This window comes from Narcine bancroftii, chromosome 3, assembly GCF_036971445.1.
Source record: "Narcine bancroftii isolate sNarBan1 chromosome 3, sNarBan1.hap1, whole genome shotgun sequence".
Lineage (NCBI taxonomy): Eukaryota > Metazoa > Chordata > Chondrichthyes > Torpediniformes > Narcinidae > Narcine > Narcine bancroftii.
The window spans coordinates 259941114-259960136 of record NC_091471.1 but is presented as its reverse complement, the minus strand read 5'-3'; the positions used below and the strand labels follow the sequence as shown (position 1 = coordinate 259960136).

Here is a 19023-nt window from a genome sequence, read left to right as displayed (position 1 = left end):
GTGCCTTTGTATTTTCTCTTGTTTTTCCCGACTTTTCTGGAGAGGGCTGGAGTTCACCGTCCGGCCACTACTCCATCACGTGACTCCTCTATGGGGATGGTTTTTGATGTGGGATCATGCTCACTGCACACAAGTAGCCCAGATCTCTCTGCTTCACTCCCATGACCCCAGCAGCTGCTTCTCATTCATCTTCCCTGCTGTGCAGCCTGAACATTCAGTCCACAGAGCTTTTTGCTTTGTATACTGGAAATATTGAGATTTTTTGGCTTCAGGCTAATATTTTTGGCATTATTTGTAAGTTCACAGTACAGTACGTTTCCCCGTATCCAAAACGCTTGGGACCGATGGTTTTCCAGTTATTGGAACAATGATTTTAAGGAACTCAGTAGTATCAGCAGAATACTTGTATCAGCGGTTAGACGGCAACAAAAAACATTGAGTGTGAAATAATGTTTAATACCTACCAAAAAACAACTTCATCTCTGCTCACAAAATAAGATAAATGCAGCACCAAATGCTAGAAATTCTCCTTGATGGTTTTTTCAAAAGGTTCCTCCAGAGCCATCTGCCTCATGGTTTTTGTTTTAGATTTTATAAACTGATATGATTTCTTGTTCTGTTATGAATGCACACTGCTCTTGTCCTTCAATATGTGTTAACTAAGTTCCCTTCATCCTGCTCACCTGGATGCAGAACAGTTTCAGCTATTTCACCATCGGTCAGTGAATGAGCAACTGGAGCCTCATTCTTGACGTTTAAAGCTTCAATATCCACGTCTTCCAGCTTACTGATGGACTTTGAACGTAGATCTTGAGCACATGTAAGGAGGTCACACAACATTATTTTCTTACCTGACATAAGGAATCCTTTTTAAAATCACCATCTTGTTCAACATCATCACTGAACATAGTTGCAGCCCAGAGATTGTGCCAGATGTGTACCACTGTGTCTTCAGTCACTTTGACGTCATATCGGCATCACAAAAAAAAGTTCTGTGTTTGGATCTTTTCGGTTTCCAGAAATTTGGCTATGGGGAAACCTACTGTTTTGATCAACACCTGTCAAGGTGAAGAAGGGCTCAGGCCCGAAACGTTGGTAACGTAGCTTTACCTCCTACGGACACTGCAAGACCTGCTGAGTTCCTTACTGTGTGTCCGCCCCTCCTCTCCCCCCCCCCCCCCCCCACCCCGGTTCTTCTCCAGCCTGCCTCTGAATAACTTTTTTATTTTTTTTTAGGTTCTCAATGACACCTGGGTCTCATTCCCTTCATGGTCAGAAGATTCCACCTTTGTCAGCTCAAAGAAAACCCCATATGAGGAGCAGCTTCATCGCTGTGAGGATGAGCGGTTTGAGGTACTGAAACGATTTTGATAACTAGGCCGGCACAAGATCATGGACCTAGGTAATGGTAAAAATAGGTTAAAAAAAATTCTAGCCCTTGGCTAGCTTCCCAGACGGGTAAGAGGTTGACTTGCTTGGTATGGGTTTTGATAAGTGAGGAGCTGACCCGAGGTTCGATTTGGGAACGTTTCGTATTTGAGAAAATGCAGATTTCATGGCTAGTATGGAATCGGGTTTGGAGAGGATGGGTTGAACGGTTGTGACACTTATTTTGGATGTTTCTTGACAAATAGCTTGATGTTGTATTGGAAACCAACCTTGCCACAATCCGTGTGCTTGAAAGTGTGCAGAAGAAACTGAGCCGAATGTCCCCAGAAGATCAAGACAAATATCGCCTTGATAACTGTTTGGGCGGAACATCCGAGGTTATTCATCGTAGAGCCATCTACCGTATCTATGGTGACAAGGCACCAGAAATAATCGATGGGCTTAAGAAAAATCCAGCAACCGCTGTACCTGTAGTGTTGAAAAGGTGAGATTTAATATGGGATCCGCCACCTTTAATCAAAGCTGCAGTGTTGGCTGAAGGGGGTTGTTGTTGGTTTCCTGTCAATTCATAAAGAAGAAGTGATTTGAGGGCTGAAAGCTGTGGTGTTCAAAGGAATGGGTGCAGGGACATGCTGGAGCTTTGATCTATGGTGTTGGTGCTTGTGGGTTGGAGTTTAGTTAATTTCTAGGTGCTGCATCCCACATGTGAATGCTCAATGCCCTTGTCTGGTCTTGTTCCACAAACCCAAGCTGACAAGATGAGGCATGAGGATGTGTTAAAGATTTGGAAATTTTATTAAGTTTGCCCTGCTACAGGTTGAAAGCCAAGGAAGAGGAATGGCGGGAGGCACAACAGGGCTTCAACAAAATCTGGCGGGAGCAGTATGAGAAATCGTACTTGAAATCACTGGATCACCAGGGAGTCAACTTCAAACAAAATGACACCAAGGCGCTGCGCTCCAAGAGTCTGCTGAATGAGATTGAAAGCGTTTACGATGAGGTGACATAATGTTACTCAATAAATCCATGCTTGAGCAAGCAAAGAGAAACGGAGGAACTCAGCAGGTCAGACAGAATCAATGGGTAGGAATGGTCGGTCAAAGTTTTGGTCAAGAACCTTCATCAAGACTAAGTCGAAGATTGAGTTCCCCACGCCTTTCTTTGTTTGCTCAAGATTCCAGCATCTGTTGCTTTTGTGCTCCATAAATCTGTGCTGATATGCTCTGACCAACCTTGTACATAGAGTCGATGAAGAGTTGTGAAAGCTCTTTACTGGTGAACGTTTCGTATTTGAGAAAATGAAGATTTCATGGTTAGTATGGAATCGGGTTTGGAGAGGATGGGTTGAACAGTTGTGACACTTACTTTGGATGTTTGATGGGGCAAGATCCCAGAGACAATCACACGTACTTCCAAATAAAAAGGACAAGAAGAATTCGGAGAGGTTTTTGTTAAATTCCCTGCACCATGCTTACCTCGAGAATGTTCTGCCCAGGAATGGGACTAAGTAGTTACAAAGTTTGATTGCAACAAAATATGGCATAGTGCCACATTGCCCGTTACTATAATTCAGCGGAGCTTAAACACAATCCTGGGCTGTGGAACACTCTAAGGTTCATCAATTCAACACTAGAAATCCAGATGCAGGTCTGTCCTGGATACCTATTTAATTTTAAGTTTAGACATATAGCACAGTAAACAGGCCCTTTTGGCCCACAAGCATGTGCCGCCCAATTGACCTACAACCCCCCCCCACCCCCCGGTGCATTTTGAACGACGGGAGAAAACTGGAGACCCTGGAGGAAATCCACGCAGACATGGGGACAATGTACAAACTCCCTACAGACAGCACAGGATTTGAACCCTGGTTGCAATCACTGGTGCTGTAACAGTGTTATGCTAACTGTGCCCTCTCCCCACCCCACCCCCCCACCAAAACTAACTGTGCTGCCCCTTGGGTTTAAGTCAGTTTTGGACTACAAAAACAGGTCTGATCAATCAACCCCAATCTATAAACTCAAATTGGATCTAACCTGGGGGATAAAGTGGGTTCCAGAGCTGACATTTTCTCACTAGGGTTTGTGGATGAGGGTGAAATCAGAGGGCATTGACTTTTTTTTCTCTTGATGTAGCGACAGGAGCAAAATTCTGAGGAAGGTTGCCCAGGCATTACTGGGCCCCACTTGATGTTTGTATATGAAGACAAGCAAATCATGGAGGATGCCGCATCCCTCATAATTTACCACGTGAAGCGACAGCCCACCATTCAGAAGGAGGACAAGGATCACATCAAGCGTATTATCTATCATTTTGTGCCAGACTTGTTCTTCTCTCAGCGCGGGGAACTGAGTGAGTCGGAGGACTCAACGGACGATGAGATGGAAAGTGATCAGCGGCAAAGTCAGCGCAACAATGCAGATACGGGGCAGAAAGGAGCGGCTTCTCCAGAGAGCAGTCTGGCCGAGGAGAGAGTGGACCTGCGTGACCAGGTGGCTGAATATCAAAAGAACTTGGACGACGTGTACAACCTGTTCTTTGTAAACAATAACTGGTACTTTTTTCTGCGACTCCACCAAATTCTGTGCTACCGGCTGCTGCGTATTTACAGACAAGCTGAGAAGCAGCTGTTGGAGTATCAGGTGGAAAAAGAGAAGGAGAAACAACTACAGGAAGGAAGGAAAGAGAAAGCCAGCGACCCTGCCGTGGAGCTCCGGCTCAAACAGCAAAGTACGATTAATTTCCCCAAGGTTTGGTTTCTCTCTGTCCCTGCAGTGCTGACACCCAGACCCCTGAGGGTACATCAGTATTACAGCTGAGGCCAGCTGAGAGATCTCCTATTTTCTCCTCTTCCACCCTTGTCTCAGGCCCTTCGATGATGACTAAAGTGTCCCACCCACATTGATCCCACCCATCCTATCCATGTGTCCATCCAAATGTTTCTTAAACATTGCCATAGTACCTGCTTCAACCACCTTCCCCGACAGCCCATTCCATATGCCCACCACCTTCTGCGCATTAACCTTTTGGACTCCCTGCCCCTGTTTTCAGGGATTTCCAATAAGCTCATGTACTCCATGTCCCCGTTTTCAGAACTGGTTTTATACCCAACCACCAGCAGGTTCATTCTGGTGTTTGCATTGTAGTTTACCCATGGACCCAGTCCAGAGTATATATCATAAATTTAACTTTATAATCATTTTAAACGCTGGCGCTGTAACAACATTGCACTAACCGCTACGCTGGCCATGCCGCCCCAATTATGAGAGGTTAAAAAATGGCGGAGTCCAAAGGGTTAAAAATAATTTACCCCTTGGGTTCCTATTAAATCTCTCCACCCTCACTGTAAACCCAAGTCCTCTAGTTTCTGACTCCCTACACTGGGAAAAGGACCTGATCTATTCCTCTCGTGATATTGTGCATTCCTGTGAAAAGATGCTGCACTTTGCTTATAGAATAGTTGAGAGGCAAGTAGATTTAGTCTGACAGTTGTTGAGCTGCTGGGTGACAGTGTGGATAAATACGGGGCATATTTTGCTGGAGTGGGATCTGTTCATTTGCTTGAGGGTAATGTCTCACACAAAAAACTCATGCCAATAGGCTAGTAGTTCACTGCACTGCCCCTCTGACGGTACTGCCCCATCTCCTCTCTCATTTCTGGCAGAATTACGACGCTAACTCTTTTCGACTTCCGACTGGAGCCTTTGAGCTTACGCAAATGGAAGGCCACGTAGGTAGGCTGTGATAGAGTTCTGGAAGGTTGTGTCTGAGTTCTTGTGTTTGAATCTTTAGGCGAGATTGAGTTGGAAGAGTATTACCCAGCCTTCCTGGATATGGTGAGGAATCTGCTGGATGGAAACATTGAACCAACACAATATGAGGACACACTGCGTGAAATGTTCACCATTCATGCCTACATTGGTTTCACTGTTGATAAGCTGATTCAAAATATTGTACGGCAGGTGAGTGACATACCACTTTTGGAAAGTGAGGTGATTGAAATGGTGGGTTATTTGATTGATTTCTTCTCCCTCGTATTTGGGATGGTAGTTGGCCAGCACATGTGAAGGACCCTAGCTGCATTTAACTGTAGGTTCATGTGTTACATCGCTTGTGTATTCACTTTACACTTTCAGGATCAAGAATGACTTATTTCTACTCTAATTATGCGTGCTCTAAGATGACCGATGAAACTAAGACACTCTTGCACATTGCGTCAAGGCTGCCTCAGGGTTTCAGGGCAGTGCAGTGTTGGAATTAGTAGTGGGAAGAAACCTCACTGTAGCATTTCAGTATGTTTTCCAACCTTGCTTCTTTTGAGAGGTTCATGGAATCACTTCTGCCATTGTTGGGAATGGGAGTTGGCTCGACCTACAATGTTCAGTAAGTCTGAAACTAATCTCGGGTAGAGACCCTATCACTGGCTATTATGCATGTTGAAGGTGCAGTCAATGGCAAAAGAATATCAAGCTGAGACATTGTGAATCAGTGGCCCAGGACTGTAGAATGAGAGGTAATGCTGACTCACTGGTGCCTCCTAGTTTGAAAAGCAGTTTAAATATTGCAATATATAGCTGAGTTTATCAATACTGTATTTCCTCCATGAAGTGGGATCAAAGCTATGTCAGAGGAAGGTATAGCTGCTTTGCTGGTTTCTACTCGGTGGCTGTCACAGTGGATCCTATCTAGATTTTACTGTCATATTGCAGAACATAGTGTGATTTCCTGTCCCAATCTCCAGCATTCCCCATGGGGTGCTTGAACCTGTCCCCCTGTGCCAAGTATCCTAAATCCAAGGTTATCCCAGTGTGCTGAATATCTCGCTGAACCCCCATCTTATCCAGAGTATGTCTTTCTCATGTTCTCTTTCTCCCACAGCTGCAGCACCTGGTGAGTGACGATGTGTGTGTGCAGGCAACAGAGGTGTATCTGAGTGAGAGAAAGCGAGGAGCTGCTGGTGGGAGTTTGCCCTCCCAGTGCGTCCGAGCCACCCTGGAAGCAGCCTACCAGCTAAAGGCTGAGCGAGTGATGCCAGATGAAAACTGTTTTAAGGTAACGAGTGTTAGCTAAAACCCTTTACTTGAATCCAAGCTGAGTGTGAAAGGTTCTGGCGAGTTGAATTAATGAACTTCCAAAGTAATTTTATAAGGATATAAAGAGCAAGAGAATAACTTGGGTACTGTATATTCTTATGTAATCATCAAAATTTTTGGTCCAACCAAATTTTCAGGTCAAATTATGTGGGGTGGGGGGGGTGTCCCCGACTTTTACACGGATCATAATTTTGACTACATTAAGTAACTGTGGCGTCGGGACTTGGATGGCTGGGACCAGGTGGTAAGTCCGTGTTCAGGGTGTTGGGAGCTCGGATAGGCAGGCAGTCGGGGTGAGGATCCGTTGTCTGGATGTCAGGAGCTTAGGTGGGTAGCCGGCTGGGGCATAGATCTGCAGGTCTGGGGGGGCGTCAAGAGCTCAGATGGGTGGGCAGTTTGGAATTTGGCAGGTGGCGGTCAGGGCCAAAACAAAAGTTGACTTACACAACATCAGCGATTTAGTGAGTATATATGGTGCTAGTAAATGGAAAGGACGTTACCTTAAGTACAGCAATTTGTAGAATAAAAGGGGAAAGTTCAAAGGAAAAGAGGAAACCGTCCTTTATCCAAAAGATGAACTCTATACCTGAAAGAGGTATAAAGAGAGAAATGTTCTACATAGATGTGTACTCAAAGAACTGTGAACTGCAGGGCTGCCAACAATGTGTGAAGGCCAATTCTCTTCCGACCCATGGTCAATACAAATTTTCACTAATTTTATGATTCTGCTTTGGGCTTTTCTCTTTCCTCATGGCAAACAGGTGAGTGTGCATGAATTCCGAGCAAGAGCTTGAAAAGTTGAAATGAAACTTTCAGAGCCAGCTTAAAAATAGTATGACCATAAGTCATAGGAGCAGAAATAAACTATTCAGCCCATCCACCATCTGCAAGGCTCCATATAACCATTTACAGAGCGGAAACAGGCCATGTTGGCCTTTAGAGTCCGCACCAGTTTACTGATTTTGTGCGCCCTCTAATGGTCCCGTTCTTCTTCTTAACCAGGGTCTCAAGTCATGATTGTGATGGAATATTCTCAACAGCACTCGAGAAGCTAAAACCATTCAGAACCTAGAAGTACACTTAATAGGCACCCCATCCACAACTACTCACTCCACCAAAATTAAATGCTGGTTCAGTCTCCGAAGCCCACAGCCCTCGATACATATTGAGGGGAAAAAAGCACACTCAACATCGCACCCCTCTCCCCTCCCATGAGGAGTCAGGGCAACCAGACACATTAAGAGCTAATGGATTCAATTGATGATTACTGGTATTGTCCAAAATCAAATTAAGATGCATGTTGTGCTGGGCCATGTCAGTACAATTGATTCTGCATTGAAAAAGCTGTCAGTGTGTCAAGAGGAGGCCTTTTATAGAGATAGCACCTTGAATTGGGGGATAGATTACACTGGGCAACAAATTTTTTCAATAGGTTTCCTTCCTGAAAAAAATAGGTATGATAGGCAACTTCAAGATGACCATAAAGGTAATTTCAGATTTGCTGCATCATGTAGGATGTTGGAGAAACATTAAATTAACTTTGAGTTGAATTTAACATGTTTCATCGCATAATGATGCTGACACATCATGATAGTTCAACTGACCAAAAGATGTTTTGCCACTGATCTTCTTTTGTACTCAGCATCTGATGCCTCTCATGTCAGTCTACAACAATAGTCAGCCAGCATTGATGAATTCCAGTTGCCCTGATACCCCTTTTCCTTGATCACAATATCCTGGTGAAACCTTTCACCATGTTCATCACTGACTGCACTAAGATCACTGGGGAAGAAGTCTAAGTGCGAATGCAGAAAATGAATTTTCAATGACATGTTACACTTCATGGCTTTGTATATTTGAAGTAGATTTAAAATATGAAAGGAAGTCACAAAAATAGGTTGTATTGTATGTGATATGAATTTTTTAAGGTAATTTTCATGACCAGCAGCCCAAAATCCATAAAATACATCCAAGAGTGTTCAGGAAGCAAAATCTTCATTGACCAGTGTTATAAGTAGGCATAGAATCATTGAGAGGATTAGAAAAGTTGGAAATCATATTAGATCTCTACACAGAATGAATTGGTGCCTTTTTTTGCTGCAGATTATGTTTATTCAGAGTAAGGGACACGTTTCCATGACCATCGAGCTGTTGGACACTGAGGAAGCACCTTCAGATGATCCCCTAGAGCTGCAGGTGAATGAACTTTCCACTCGGGGTGTGTGGGTGGTGCATTCCCAATGTGGGGTGGGAGGAATGTGGCCCCATTTCTTGTCAAGGCATTTATAGGACATAAAGAGGTGTGCACTCTTTAGTCAACTGAGGTTTTTATGCACATTAGAATCAATGCCTCTTGGACCATTGTAGAATCATCCAGTCACATCACACTGAAATGGGCTCTTTAGTTTAGTGAATCTCCTCACACACATATTAACTCTCCAATTCCTATCCCACTCTTGCCACCCGCGTATACATGAGGGGCAATTTACAGTGGCTAGTTATCCTACTAACAACAAATCTTTGGGATGTGGAGGAAACTGAAGCACCCAGGGGAAACGTGAGAACATGCAAACTCCACGTGGACAACACCAGAGGTCATAATTGATTCAGGTTATTGCTGCTGTGCACCACCTTGACACCCTTGCATTAGATATGTTTAAATTTGCATTATTCAACGTTATTTGAATTCCCTCTGCCGAGATGTCCTGTTTCACCCATCACCTTCTTCTCCATCTGGTGCTTATGTTCATTCTCATTATTTTTGTTTTGCATTGGCAGAATTTAACAAGTTATGTTGAACAATATGCAGGCCCGGAGGCAGCCTTGCAGTTCGAGCAGACTGACGGATTCTTTTATAAGCCAGTCTTTTTACCCAGGTGAATTACTACAGATCTATCAGAACGTTTTAGTCTTTAAGTTATCTGGATTGCATTTTCTTTCTTTTTGATATATTTTTGGAAGAGGGTAATATTACGTCATCTATAAAACAGAAAGCAATCACCAATCTTAATGCATTAATATACAGAATATGAATCATATACAGTGTAATGTATACATTAATCATTATCTGGGTTGCATTTTCTGTTTCTTGCTTTGTAGACTGATGTTGCCCCTCTGGTCCCAATTAACCTAATTATTGTAATGCAGTAAAATCCCCGGTGTCTGGAATTCTAGCAACCAGCAACCGGCTAAATAAATAAATAGATAAATAGATAGATAGATAAATAGATAGATAGATAAATAGAGAGATAGATAAATAAATAAATAGATTAGATTAAAGGTTTAAAACTGTAAAAGTAAATGTTCTCCAAAGCAACACACAAGCCCTTAGTGAAGATTGGAGCAAACGTTCAGCTGTCGGAGTGCCCCAGTTGTACTCATCTCACCTGTTTGAATAAAGTTATGTTTAAATAAAACAGCAGTGCCCAGGATGAAGAACAGGCTGGTGCCGCTCGCCTCTGGGGTGACTCTCCCAAAGTTTCTCCCTATCCCTGCTTAGTCAGAGTCTTTGTCGTTATAAGTATTAAGTATACTAGTAAGGCTTTATCTGTAAACTTGGGGGAGGGGGGTTATGACAGTGGCACGGTTAGCGTAGCGGCTGTTTCTGCACCAACAACCAGGGTTTGGATTTAAATTTTGTGAGTTATGGGAAATACCTAATTAAAGTCAACTTTACATAACTAAGGACTACAATACTGATTTTTTTTTAACGAATTACATTTTACCCTCTTGTTTTTTTTAAGCTTTTTATTCTTAGTGCAAGTGTATTGGTTAGGCATTGGGAGAGTGTATCTCAGCCAACTGGAAAATTTGTATATCCAGCATCCGCAATCCCAGTAAATGCCGGAAACCAGGATTTCTACTGTACTCCTGTTTGCTTAGTTGTTAGATGTTGAATGCAAACATTGAAAAGTTGGTTCAGAAGGAAAGGTTCAATTGTAATATTCCGTGTGAGTTAAAACATCTTTTATGTTGACAGAAATCTTCGAAAGTTTCGTAAATGGCAACAGAAACAGTTTCTATCAATGAGGAATGAAAGCAGGAACAGCAGGCAGCGCAGCTTGGGGGTTGAGAACTCCAACAGCATTGACTGCAAGTTTAAACTCAACACTCACAAGTTGGTTTATGTCATGAACTCTGAAGACTTCATGTATCGATGTGGAGCTCTGCATCGAGCCCGTGAGGTAATTTTCCCACTTATCATAGGTCACTTCCACACTTACACAGTAAAACCTGGCTAAAAAATAGCGCAGTATTCCTTGTACTCTCATCTCCCTGTTGTTTTCACTCAAACTGTCATCACGTAAATGTTATAGCATAGAGTAGGGGTGGCCACACGGCTCAAGAGCTACATGTGGCTCTTTGACATAATATGCGGCTCACAGAGATATGTTGGCTGAGACTGGAATCACACCAGTCAATGTTCATATTGGTTGTTTTAGTGGGCATGGCTTGCAATCCTGTGATTATTGCAGCTCTCAAACATCTGGAGTTTATTGTATGTGGCTCCTACATTAAGCAAGTCTGGCCACCCCGGCGTAGAAGACCAGCCAGTCCATTGTACTAATCAACAGCCCTTAGCAACGTGGGACAATAGGACCGTGCCAACTGACTTGTTTGAGCACAGGAAACGATTCCCCATAATGGGACCAAGGTGCAGGACATTTGCACTATGAGGAACTTGGGGAAGAAGCATCATTGAGACAGTCTAGAGAAAACATCAATTTATCTCACCTATATTCTGCCTGACCAAAGAGTTTTCTATTGGGAGAATGTGGGCAATGGAATATGGACCATTCCCAGAAATGATGGCCTCCTCCTGAGGTTGGCTTTATTTGGTCTACTACAGCTACGTTGCAAGCTGGGAGGTTGAGGATGGGAAAAGGACTGTTTATTTGTCAGCAAAGTTCATTCATGGTTTCATTGTTGTAATGAGCATAAATTTATAGTACAACCATTGACTTTTTTTGTCTTCCACTTTTGTCCCATTCTCCATCTTTCTCGATCTTTTCTCTGCGTTCCCAAACTTACCCCCCGTACCCCCTCCCACTGTGGCCACTCCCTGCCATACCCACACCCTGTCATGCCCGCTGCCCCCTCCCTGCTGTGCCTGCTCCCCGCCCCTCCCTGATTCCCTACTGTGCCTGCTCCCCATATCTGTCCTGACTCCGCCCCATCCCTGCCCTTCCACGGTCCCCGCCATACTCCCCGCCATGCCTCTGCCTCGTTCCCCCTCCCCCCCCCCATGGCCCTCTCCCGCCATTCCCCTGCCCCTTTCCTGCTCCCCACCGTGTGCCTGTCCTGCCTTTCCCTGCCCCTCCCCGTCCCCCCTCCCCAACCCTTCCTCCTCCCCGCCATGCCCCCTCCCCGTTCCCTGCCGTGTCCTCTTTCCCACTGTGGCCCTGCCCCTTCCCCGCCATGCCCCATCTCCCCTCCCCACCGTGCCCCCTCCCTCTCGTACTCCTGTCCCACCATGCCCCTGCCCTTGCCATCCTGTCCACTGTGCTCCTCCCCATCCCCGCTGTCACTCTCCCAATCCCTGCCATTGTCTCCCCCTCCCAACTTTTTCCCACTCCAGTCGCAATGCCAGGTTGCCCGGTACCAGCATCAGCAGTTTCAGTCGTGGCACAACCGTTGGCTGCAGGACCATGTGACGGACGAGACAGCCGAGTTGGTGCAGGATTGGCTGATGGGCGAGGATGTTGAGGACCTAATCCTGTGTAAGACCATTTGTGAAACTGACACCATTCATGACATTCCCGTCAACAGATACCGTGTACAGTACAGCCAGTGCCCTCCCTCACCATGACCTGCTTCAGCACTTAACCTGTGCTTACACACTCACACACTGCAGTTGCAAGTGCACTGCGTGACCTTGGGGGACGCACCATGCTCTTGGCTGGTGAGATGATTGTATTGGCTCCCGTGTAAGTGAATGATCGTCACAGCACCAGTCTACAGCACACAGCTAGTGTTATCAATGAGGAAATGCACTTGACATGAATCTGCTTGTGATCCTTGAACTCATTCTCTCTTCCCTTCCCCACCCCCTATTTTGTCGTATTTTTCTCTTCGCACTCTGATTATACATTGTGGCGTTGCATGACATATTTTTGGTTGCACCCTAATGCTTGCTGATGTGTACCCTGTGATCCTGTGATGCATCCTGGCCACCGGAATGCAGGACTAGTAAAAGGTGACTTTGGTGGTCTCCAGCTGCTGCACCTCTCTTCCACCCCATGCCCCTCTCCTTATCTTGAAAAAGAAGCAAAGTCTGTCACTAATCCGTCTACAGTGGGCAACCTTTCAGAAATGCGTACCAAGATTACAAGATTTGTGAAACTTCATCCATGCATTTGACTTCACCTCATTAGACAGAGCTGCTGCTCTAATGACATCAGTCAACTCTGGAGGATCCCACAGTTGACCGCGCCAATTGTACATCATTAAAAGCAAACCAGCCCAGATCTGCACAAACTCAAGAACTGAAAAATTGCTGAGACCCTTTATTTTAACTATTCCCAGCAAGTGACCAGTATTAGAAGTTGGTGTCAGGCACCAACTCCAAGTTCAGGGCTGGTGGCTGGGTTTTCTGCAATCTCTGATGGGTGTTCACCGCTGCCCTGCCAGCTCTGAACAGAAGTGCTTCTGGTGAATGAGAATCAAGGCTCTGCTCTACAAACCCTATTAAACCTTGGCTGAATGAAGGTCTTCATTAAATGGAATGCTTTGGGCTTGAACTGCATTCGATCACATTATCTTTGGCTGACGAATGGAACAGATTACCTGTGCACAGTATTCATGGCCCCTTTGTTTTCCTCTGTGCTACTTGAGGATTGTTAATATTTGGCTTGAACCCTCTTGTGGGCTGAGACCTTTAACTTCCTTTGAAGCTGCTGTATATGAAGTCACATTGAAGGTTGCTTTCCAAACAAGTGGGGTGGGAGTGAGGCAACCTGAACTGGAGATACAAAAACAAACACAAGTGTGTTAATATATTAACTGCCTGAAATTCAGGGGATTTTTTTTTTTGACTATTATGTAAAGTTTTCAAATTTAACGCTTGCTTCTTTACAGAAACATCTCTGTTTAAATTAGTGTCTCGTTGAATCAAAGTGAGAGTGTTTTTTAAAAAAAATTGTTTGTGCATAAGAGCTTCTTTAGAGGGAGGCTTAAACTGTTCTGAGAGTATTCTTAAGCAGTGATCCTGTTTAGCAGTACCATGGTTGAAGGTGTGGCAGATGGAATGATGGAGTGTGGCCAGAATGGAGGGGAACCCTTGCCAAACACTGGATGCTTGGCTAGCACTGAAGTAGTCATGTGGTGGTTGGTGTTTTTAAAAAAGACTGCAGAGATGTGTGCCTCCTAATGTCTCCATGGTGAAATGTTCGCCACTCTTTAAAACTGAAGGAAAATGGGGGAGGGGGGGGGAGGGGGAAAAGACTGGCATGTTGTTATTGAGCTTTCAGGTTCCTGTGGATCTGGTGTCAAAAAATGGTCCCAATCCAAAACATTAACTGTCCGTTTCTCTCCATTGATGCTGCCAGATCTGTTCAGTCCCTCCAGCGCCACCTCTTTGTTTGCTTAAGATTCCCTACCTGCAGTTCCTGGGTTGCTCCTGTGGACGTAGTTGCCTCTCCCCACTCCTCGCCTATCCATGCTTTGCTTTCCTATTCACCATGATGATCCTGAAGCAGTTCATACTTGACCCATCTCTGAACCCAGCAATGATTATCGCCAGCATTCACTCTGTCACCCTGGCTCGGCCTTGGAACTTGGCTCCATCCACTCTGTGAGATCAGTATGGCAGGAATGGGTGCAGGGCCACAGACAGAACTTCCTACAGTCCAAAACCAAAATGCAACAACTGCCGAAAGTGGAAAATAAAACAGAAAATGCTTCTAAAATATCACGCAGTTTAGGCAACATCGGTGGAGAAGGGAATAGAGTTTAAACTATGGCCTTTCATCTGAGCTTCCAGCAGTTCGTTTTATTTTAAGCCTTCCACCACTGTCACAGGTGGCTGTATTACTGTATCTGATTACTGTATCTGCTGGATGAAGCCACCAAGTGGGAGAGATGCACTTTGGTATTGCTTTGCCAGGGCCAGGCGGCACCAGCTGTCGCATGGATTGTTGGCTAAAGGCTACTTGCAGTCAGCAGCAAAATGGTTTTAATATTATCACGATGGTTGGAATTTGTGCAGGGCTGAGACTTTGCCCCAGATGCCACTGTTGTACTCTGTCCCTCCCGTAGTATTGTGGGGGGGGGGGGGCGGGGGGGAAAACGACACAGTAGCTTCAGTGATCCCTGGTGGGGTAGGGAGTGCCCAAAAGTATGGTTCTCTCATCACCTGCCAGTGATTCCTGTTAGTTGCTTTGACATTGTTATTAAGAATGTGTTGAGTTTGTGTACACTCACTTGTATTTATCCAAGGAAAGTCAAAGTACTCCATTACATTAAAGTGTGTGCACAATTTAGACAGCAAGGCAAACTGAACTGTTATGCTTTCCATCTCCCACTGTCACTGTGCATTAGGGATGCCAAATTATTCAGTGGAGAAGAGTTGCCAATAGTGTGAGGGGTCCTTAATATTATTTGTTTCTCAGTCACTATGCTTGTCCTGCCCACCCCCTACACCCACTGCAAACAGCATCACCTGGGGAGAGGAAGGGGATGGTGTGGTGGGAGAGACGATCAAAAGTTGGACTACAGACTATTAGAGGACAGTCCACCCTCAAGGGACATGAATTATCATAATTTCCACCCAGACCATTCCTTTGGCAACAGCCTTTAATTGGAATCTGACTGGCCTATGTTGATGGGTCATGGTTATAATTTTCCATTTAGTTCTGCCGTGTATGTAATATGATGTGATGTTACACTGTGTGAATTCTGTGTTTAAGGAGATGTGTCAATGCTGTGCTCTGTCTGCCTTTGTAATGCAATGCAATGCTTGCTTGTGAAGTCAAAACATTTACTTCTCTTTTTTTCTCTCTTCCCTCTCTGTTTCCCCCTTCCCCACCCCTCTCCTCCTGCCGCCCGCTCTCCTCCCGCCGCGCCCCTCCTCGCCGTTCCCTCTCCCACTCTCATTCCTCCCACCCCCCACTCTCCTCCCTCCCACTCCTTCTCCTATTCCCTCCTCCCCCACACCATAGCCTCTCTGTGACACACAATTCTTCAGTGAAAAGAGGCTGTGCTCTCCTCCCCTCACTCATTTGTGAGGCCCTTAGGCTCCTCTCCTCCTCCATGCCCATGGATGAGGGTCTTGAAACTCCTCTTTCCCCATCTCATGGGCGAGGGGGCATGGAGAGTGTGGTAGAGATTCCTTATTCTCTCTTGGAGACAAGGGAGTGGGGAATGATGGTGACTGCCTGAGGTTTCTGGTAATCGTTTGAGCCAGAAGAGCTTGAATCTGGCTCCTTTTTTATCTATAAATTTTAGGATTAAAATTCCTTATTTTTGGTTCTGAATAATTTACTTAGTCCATTTTTATTCCCTGAGCTGTACAGGGCTGGAGAGGGCGTTAACAGCAACAGTTCCTTGCAGTGTTCATCCCTCTCTGCAAACTGCATTGTACCTTCATTAAAAGATGTAATAAAATTAAAAAATGCAATGGCTGCAGACCATGACAGTTTGTTGGAATGAGGTGACACAGGTCAACAAGAAGGAGGGATCCTTGCACATCCTCCAAGGAGTTAACATTTAACAATTACCTGCTGATGCTCTGATTTTGCAGCCTGCGTGAAGGGACAGGAGTGCGGTATTTGCCACAGTCTTATGTATGAGTGGGAAGGTGGTTTATGGATGAGTTGGTGTCAGTTGATTCTCTTGCCTTACCTGCTGAACATGTTGCAGGTTAAAGTAATAACTGAAAAATGTACGAATCCTGCTGTCAGTGGGACTGATTTCTGTTCTTTCACAGATCTAGATACCACACAGAAACATGTCCTTCGCCTATTCAGCCAACATTGGTGTTTGGGTTCAAATATGCAGCCACCCTTCCAGATGTATTCCTTTATCAGTCTTCCTTAAAATGCACCACACGCCTTCATGTCAAACGCCCTGTGGCTGTAAATATCACCTGCTCACCACAACTTGCATGAAGAAGCTACTTGAATACATGAATGTGTTTACAGGTGACCCATTTCTAATTTCCCTACAATTTAAGGTCCTTTCATGACCATCAATGTCAAGCAAGTGCCTGTAGGGTTTTACAGCACAGAAACTACTAGTTTGGGCCCAGCTCCTAGATTAAGTTGCCTACAGAACAAATTCAGTTTGTCAGTGTTTGGCTCATATCTTTTCAATCCATGTACCTTTCTAAAAGTCTTTAACAAGTGGCATGGTTGGTGCAGTGGTTAGCACAATGCCGTTACAGCGCCAGCGATTGGGGGCCGGGGTTGGAATCCGGTGCTGTCTGTAACGAGTTTGTATATTCTCCCCGTGTCTGCTTGGTTTTCCCTAGGGGGCCATTTCCTCCCACTGTTCAAAACATACAGGGGTGTAGATTTTTGAGGAATTAAATTGGGCGACATGGACTTATGGGCCGAAATGGCCTGTTGTCTAATGCACGCATGGGCCAAAACAATGCTATATATCTAAATTTATTTTAAAAATTCATATACCTCTTCCATATACCAACCACTGCCTGTGTGGGGAGAAAAAAATTACCCCTTGGATCCCTTTTAAATCTTTCCCCTTTCACCTTAAATCATTAACCTCTAGTTTTAGACACTGGCCCTGGTTTTGGGGGGGGGAGAAAATCACAATGACAATTCACTTCTGTGCCTCTTGTGATTTTTATGCACTTGTTTAAGGCAACCTTTCAGCTTCCTCACTCCTGGAAGAAAAGGTACCAGCCTATCCAACCACTCCTTTTAACTCTTGGAGGCCCATCCACTCAGTATCCTCACCCCTTCCTCTGTGCCTGCTCCACCCTCGGAGTCTGTGGCCACCAGAGCCTGATTCCCCCCCTCAGCCCCATCATTGGTGACTTCTTAAATCTTTTCTGCACCATTTCCACCATAATGCCATCCTTACTGTGTTTGGGGACCTGAATTGCACTCAATGGACCATCTGAAGTGTTACCACAGATCACCCAAAACAAACCATATAACCGTTTACAGCACGGAAACAGGCCATGTCGGCCCTTCAAGTCTGTACCGGTTCACTTGAACAACTCCACTAGCTCCTCTGCAAACTCCTGAGGAAGTAGAGGCTTTCTTCATGATGCCGTTGGTGCGTTGGTTCCCCTTGAGAATTTTCTTCTTGTTATCAAATGTACACCCTTGTTTTATTCCTTGTGTATTGAATCAGTAACATTTGTTACTCAACACCCCTCTGTAATTGGGTTCTGGACTTCCTAACAAAAAGACCACAGACTGTCCTGGTCAGTTGCAGAGCTGAGCCCATTCCTGTTCATGATACTGATCCACGACTGCATCACCAGATCCAGCTCCAACAGTGTCATCAAGTTGGCAAATGACAGAATGGTTGCTGGGCTCCTCAGCAACAAGGAGTCACACTACAGAAAAAGAGGCGGAACATTCTCGGGAAATGGTGCGAGAGTAACACCCCGAGTCTCAACGTGGACAAGTCAAAGGAGATGTTCGTGGACTTCAGGAGGACTAGGAATGACCACCCTCCACTGCACATCAACAACTCTGCAGTAGAGAGAGTGGAGAGCACCAAGTCCCTTGGAGTTCACTGGAGTCGTGAACTCTTGTGGACACTGGACATCTCCTCGCCTGTCAGGAAGGCGGAACCGTTCCTGGGAAGACAGGCCACCTTCTGCAGGACCTCTCTCCATCCAGAGCATCCTGGCCGGCTGCATCACAGCGTGGTTTAGTTGCTGCAGAGAAATGGATGGAGATCGAACCATAAGAGTGGCAGAGAGGGTCACTGAAATCTTTGCTACTTCAGCCGATTTCTTACCCCCCCCCCCCCCCAAGAATAGGGCAATTTGTTTCTCTCGGAGATCAGGAACATATTTCACCACATTTAAAAGCGAAATAACTTCTCAAATGTAAAGGTTACCCCTGCCCGTATAAAAGAAGAAGCGCCATTATTTTCATGAAAGCAATTTATTGAGCTGATCCATGTGGAACCAGTGGGTTGTCTTGTTTTCAAATATCTTTGTCCATGATCATAACCATTGTGGCCAAAAAGCACATGAATTCTTTAAAATCGACATTACTGCCCTCTTCAGTTTCCATGCACTTGAAAAATTCATTAAACCTCGAGTCAAAGTCTTTTATCTACGGAGGGAAGAGAGAATCTCCGTTAGTGTAAAGTGGCATCGCGATGGGACAGAGAGAGGGACGTCGGATTCCTCTCATCTCCAGAACCCCGCATGGACTCGACGGGCCGAAGACCTCCGCGCCATTGATCAAAGCTTTCTCCCCCCCCCTTCAAATCCAACGACCTCGTTCCCCCGTCGCATCCTTCATTACAAGTCCCCTCCGATGTTCGTTCCCCTTCGAACTCACCGATATGAGAAATGGAAGCTGAACGGTGATCAATTGGCGAAGCTCCTGGCAGT

At 45.2% G+C, this 19023-nt stretch overlaps 1 protein-coding gene across 5 annotated transcripts in view; it reads left to right on the top strand.

Annotated features, from left to right (window-relative positions):
* sin3b (SIN3 transcription regulator family member B) overlaps positions 1 to 16095 on the top strand; it is a 59652-nt gene extending 43557 nt beyond the window's left edge. For all 5 annotated transcript variants that reach the window (XM_069927807.1, XM_069927808.1, XM_069927809.1 and 2 more), the window contains 10 exons: positions 1237 to 1353; positions 1635 to 1873; positions 2206 to 2389; positions 3522 to 4116; positions 5179 to 5348; positions 6265 to 6438; positions 8583 to 8675; positions 9258 to 9355; positions 10459 to 10663; positions 12058 to 16095. In XM_069927807.1, coding sequence (XP_069783908.1) covers positions 1237 to 1353; positions 1635 to 1873; positions 2206 to 2389; positions 3522 to 4116; positions 5179 to 5348; positions 6265 to 6438; positions 8583 to 8675; positions 9258 to 9355; positions 10459 to 10663; positions 12058 to 12288 — 2106 coding nt within the window. In that variant the 3' untranslated portion in view covers positions 12289 to 16095. The remainder of the gene's footprint in view (positions 1 to 1236; positions 1354 to 1634; positions 1874 to 2205; positions 2390 to 3521; positions 4117 to 5178; positions 5349 to 6264; positions 6439 to 8582; positions 8676 to 9257; positions 9356 to 10458; positions 10664 to 12057) is intronic.
* Positions 16096 to 19023: the final 2928 nt, after the last annotated feature.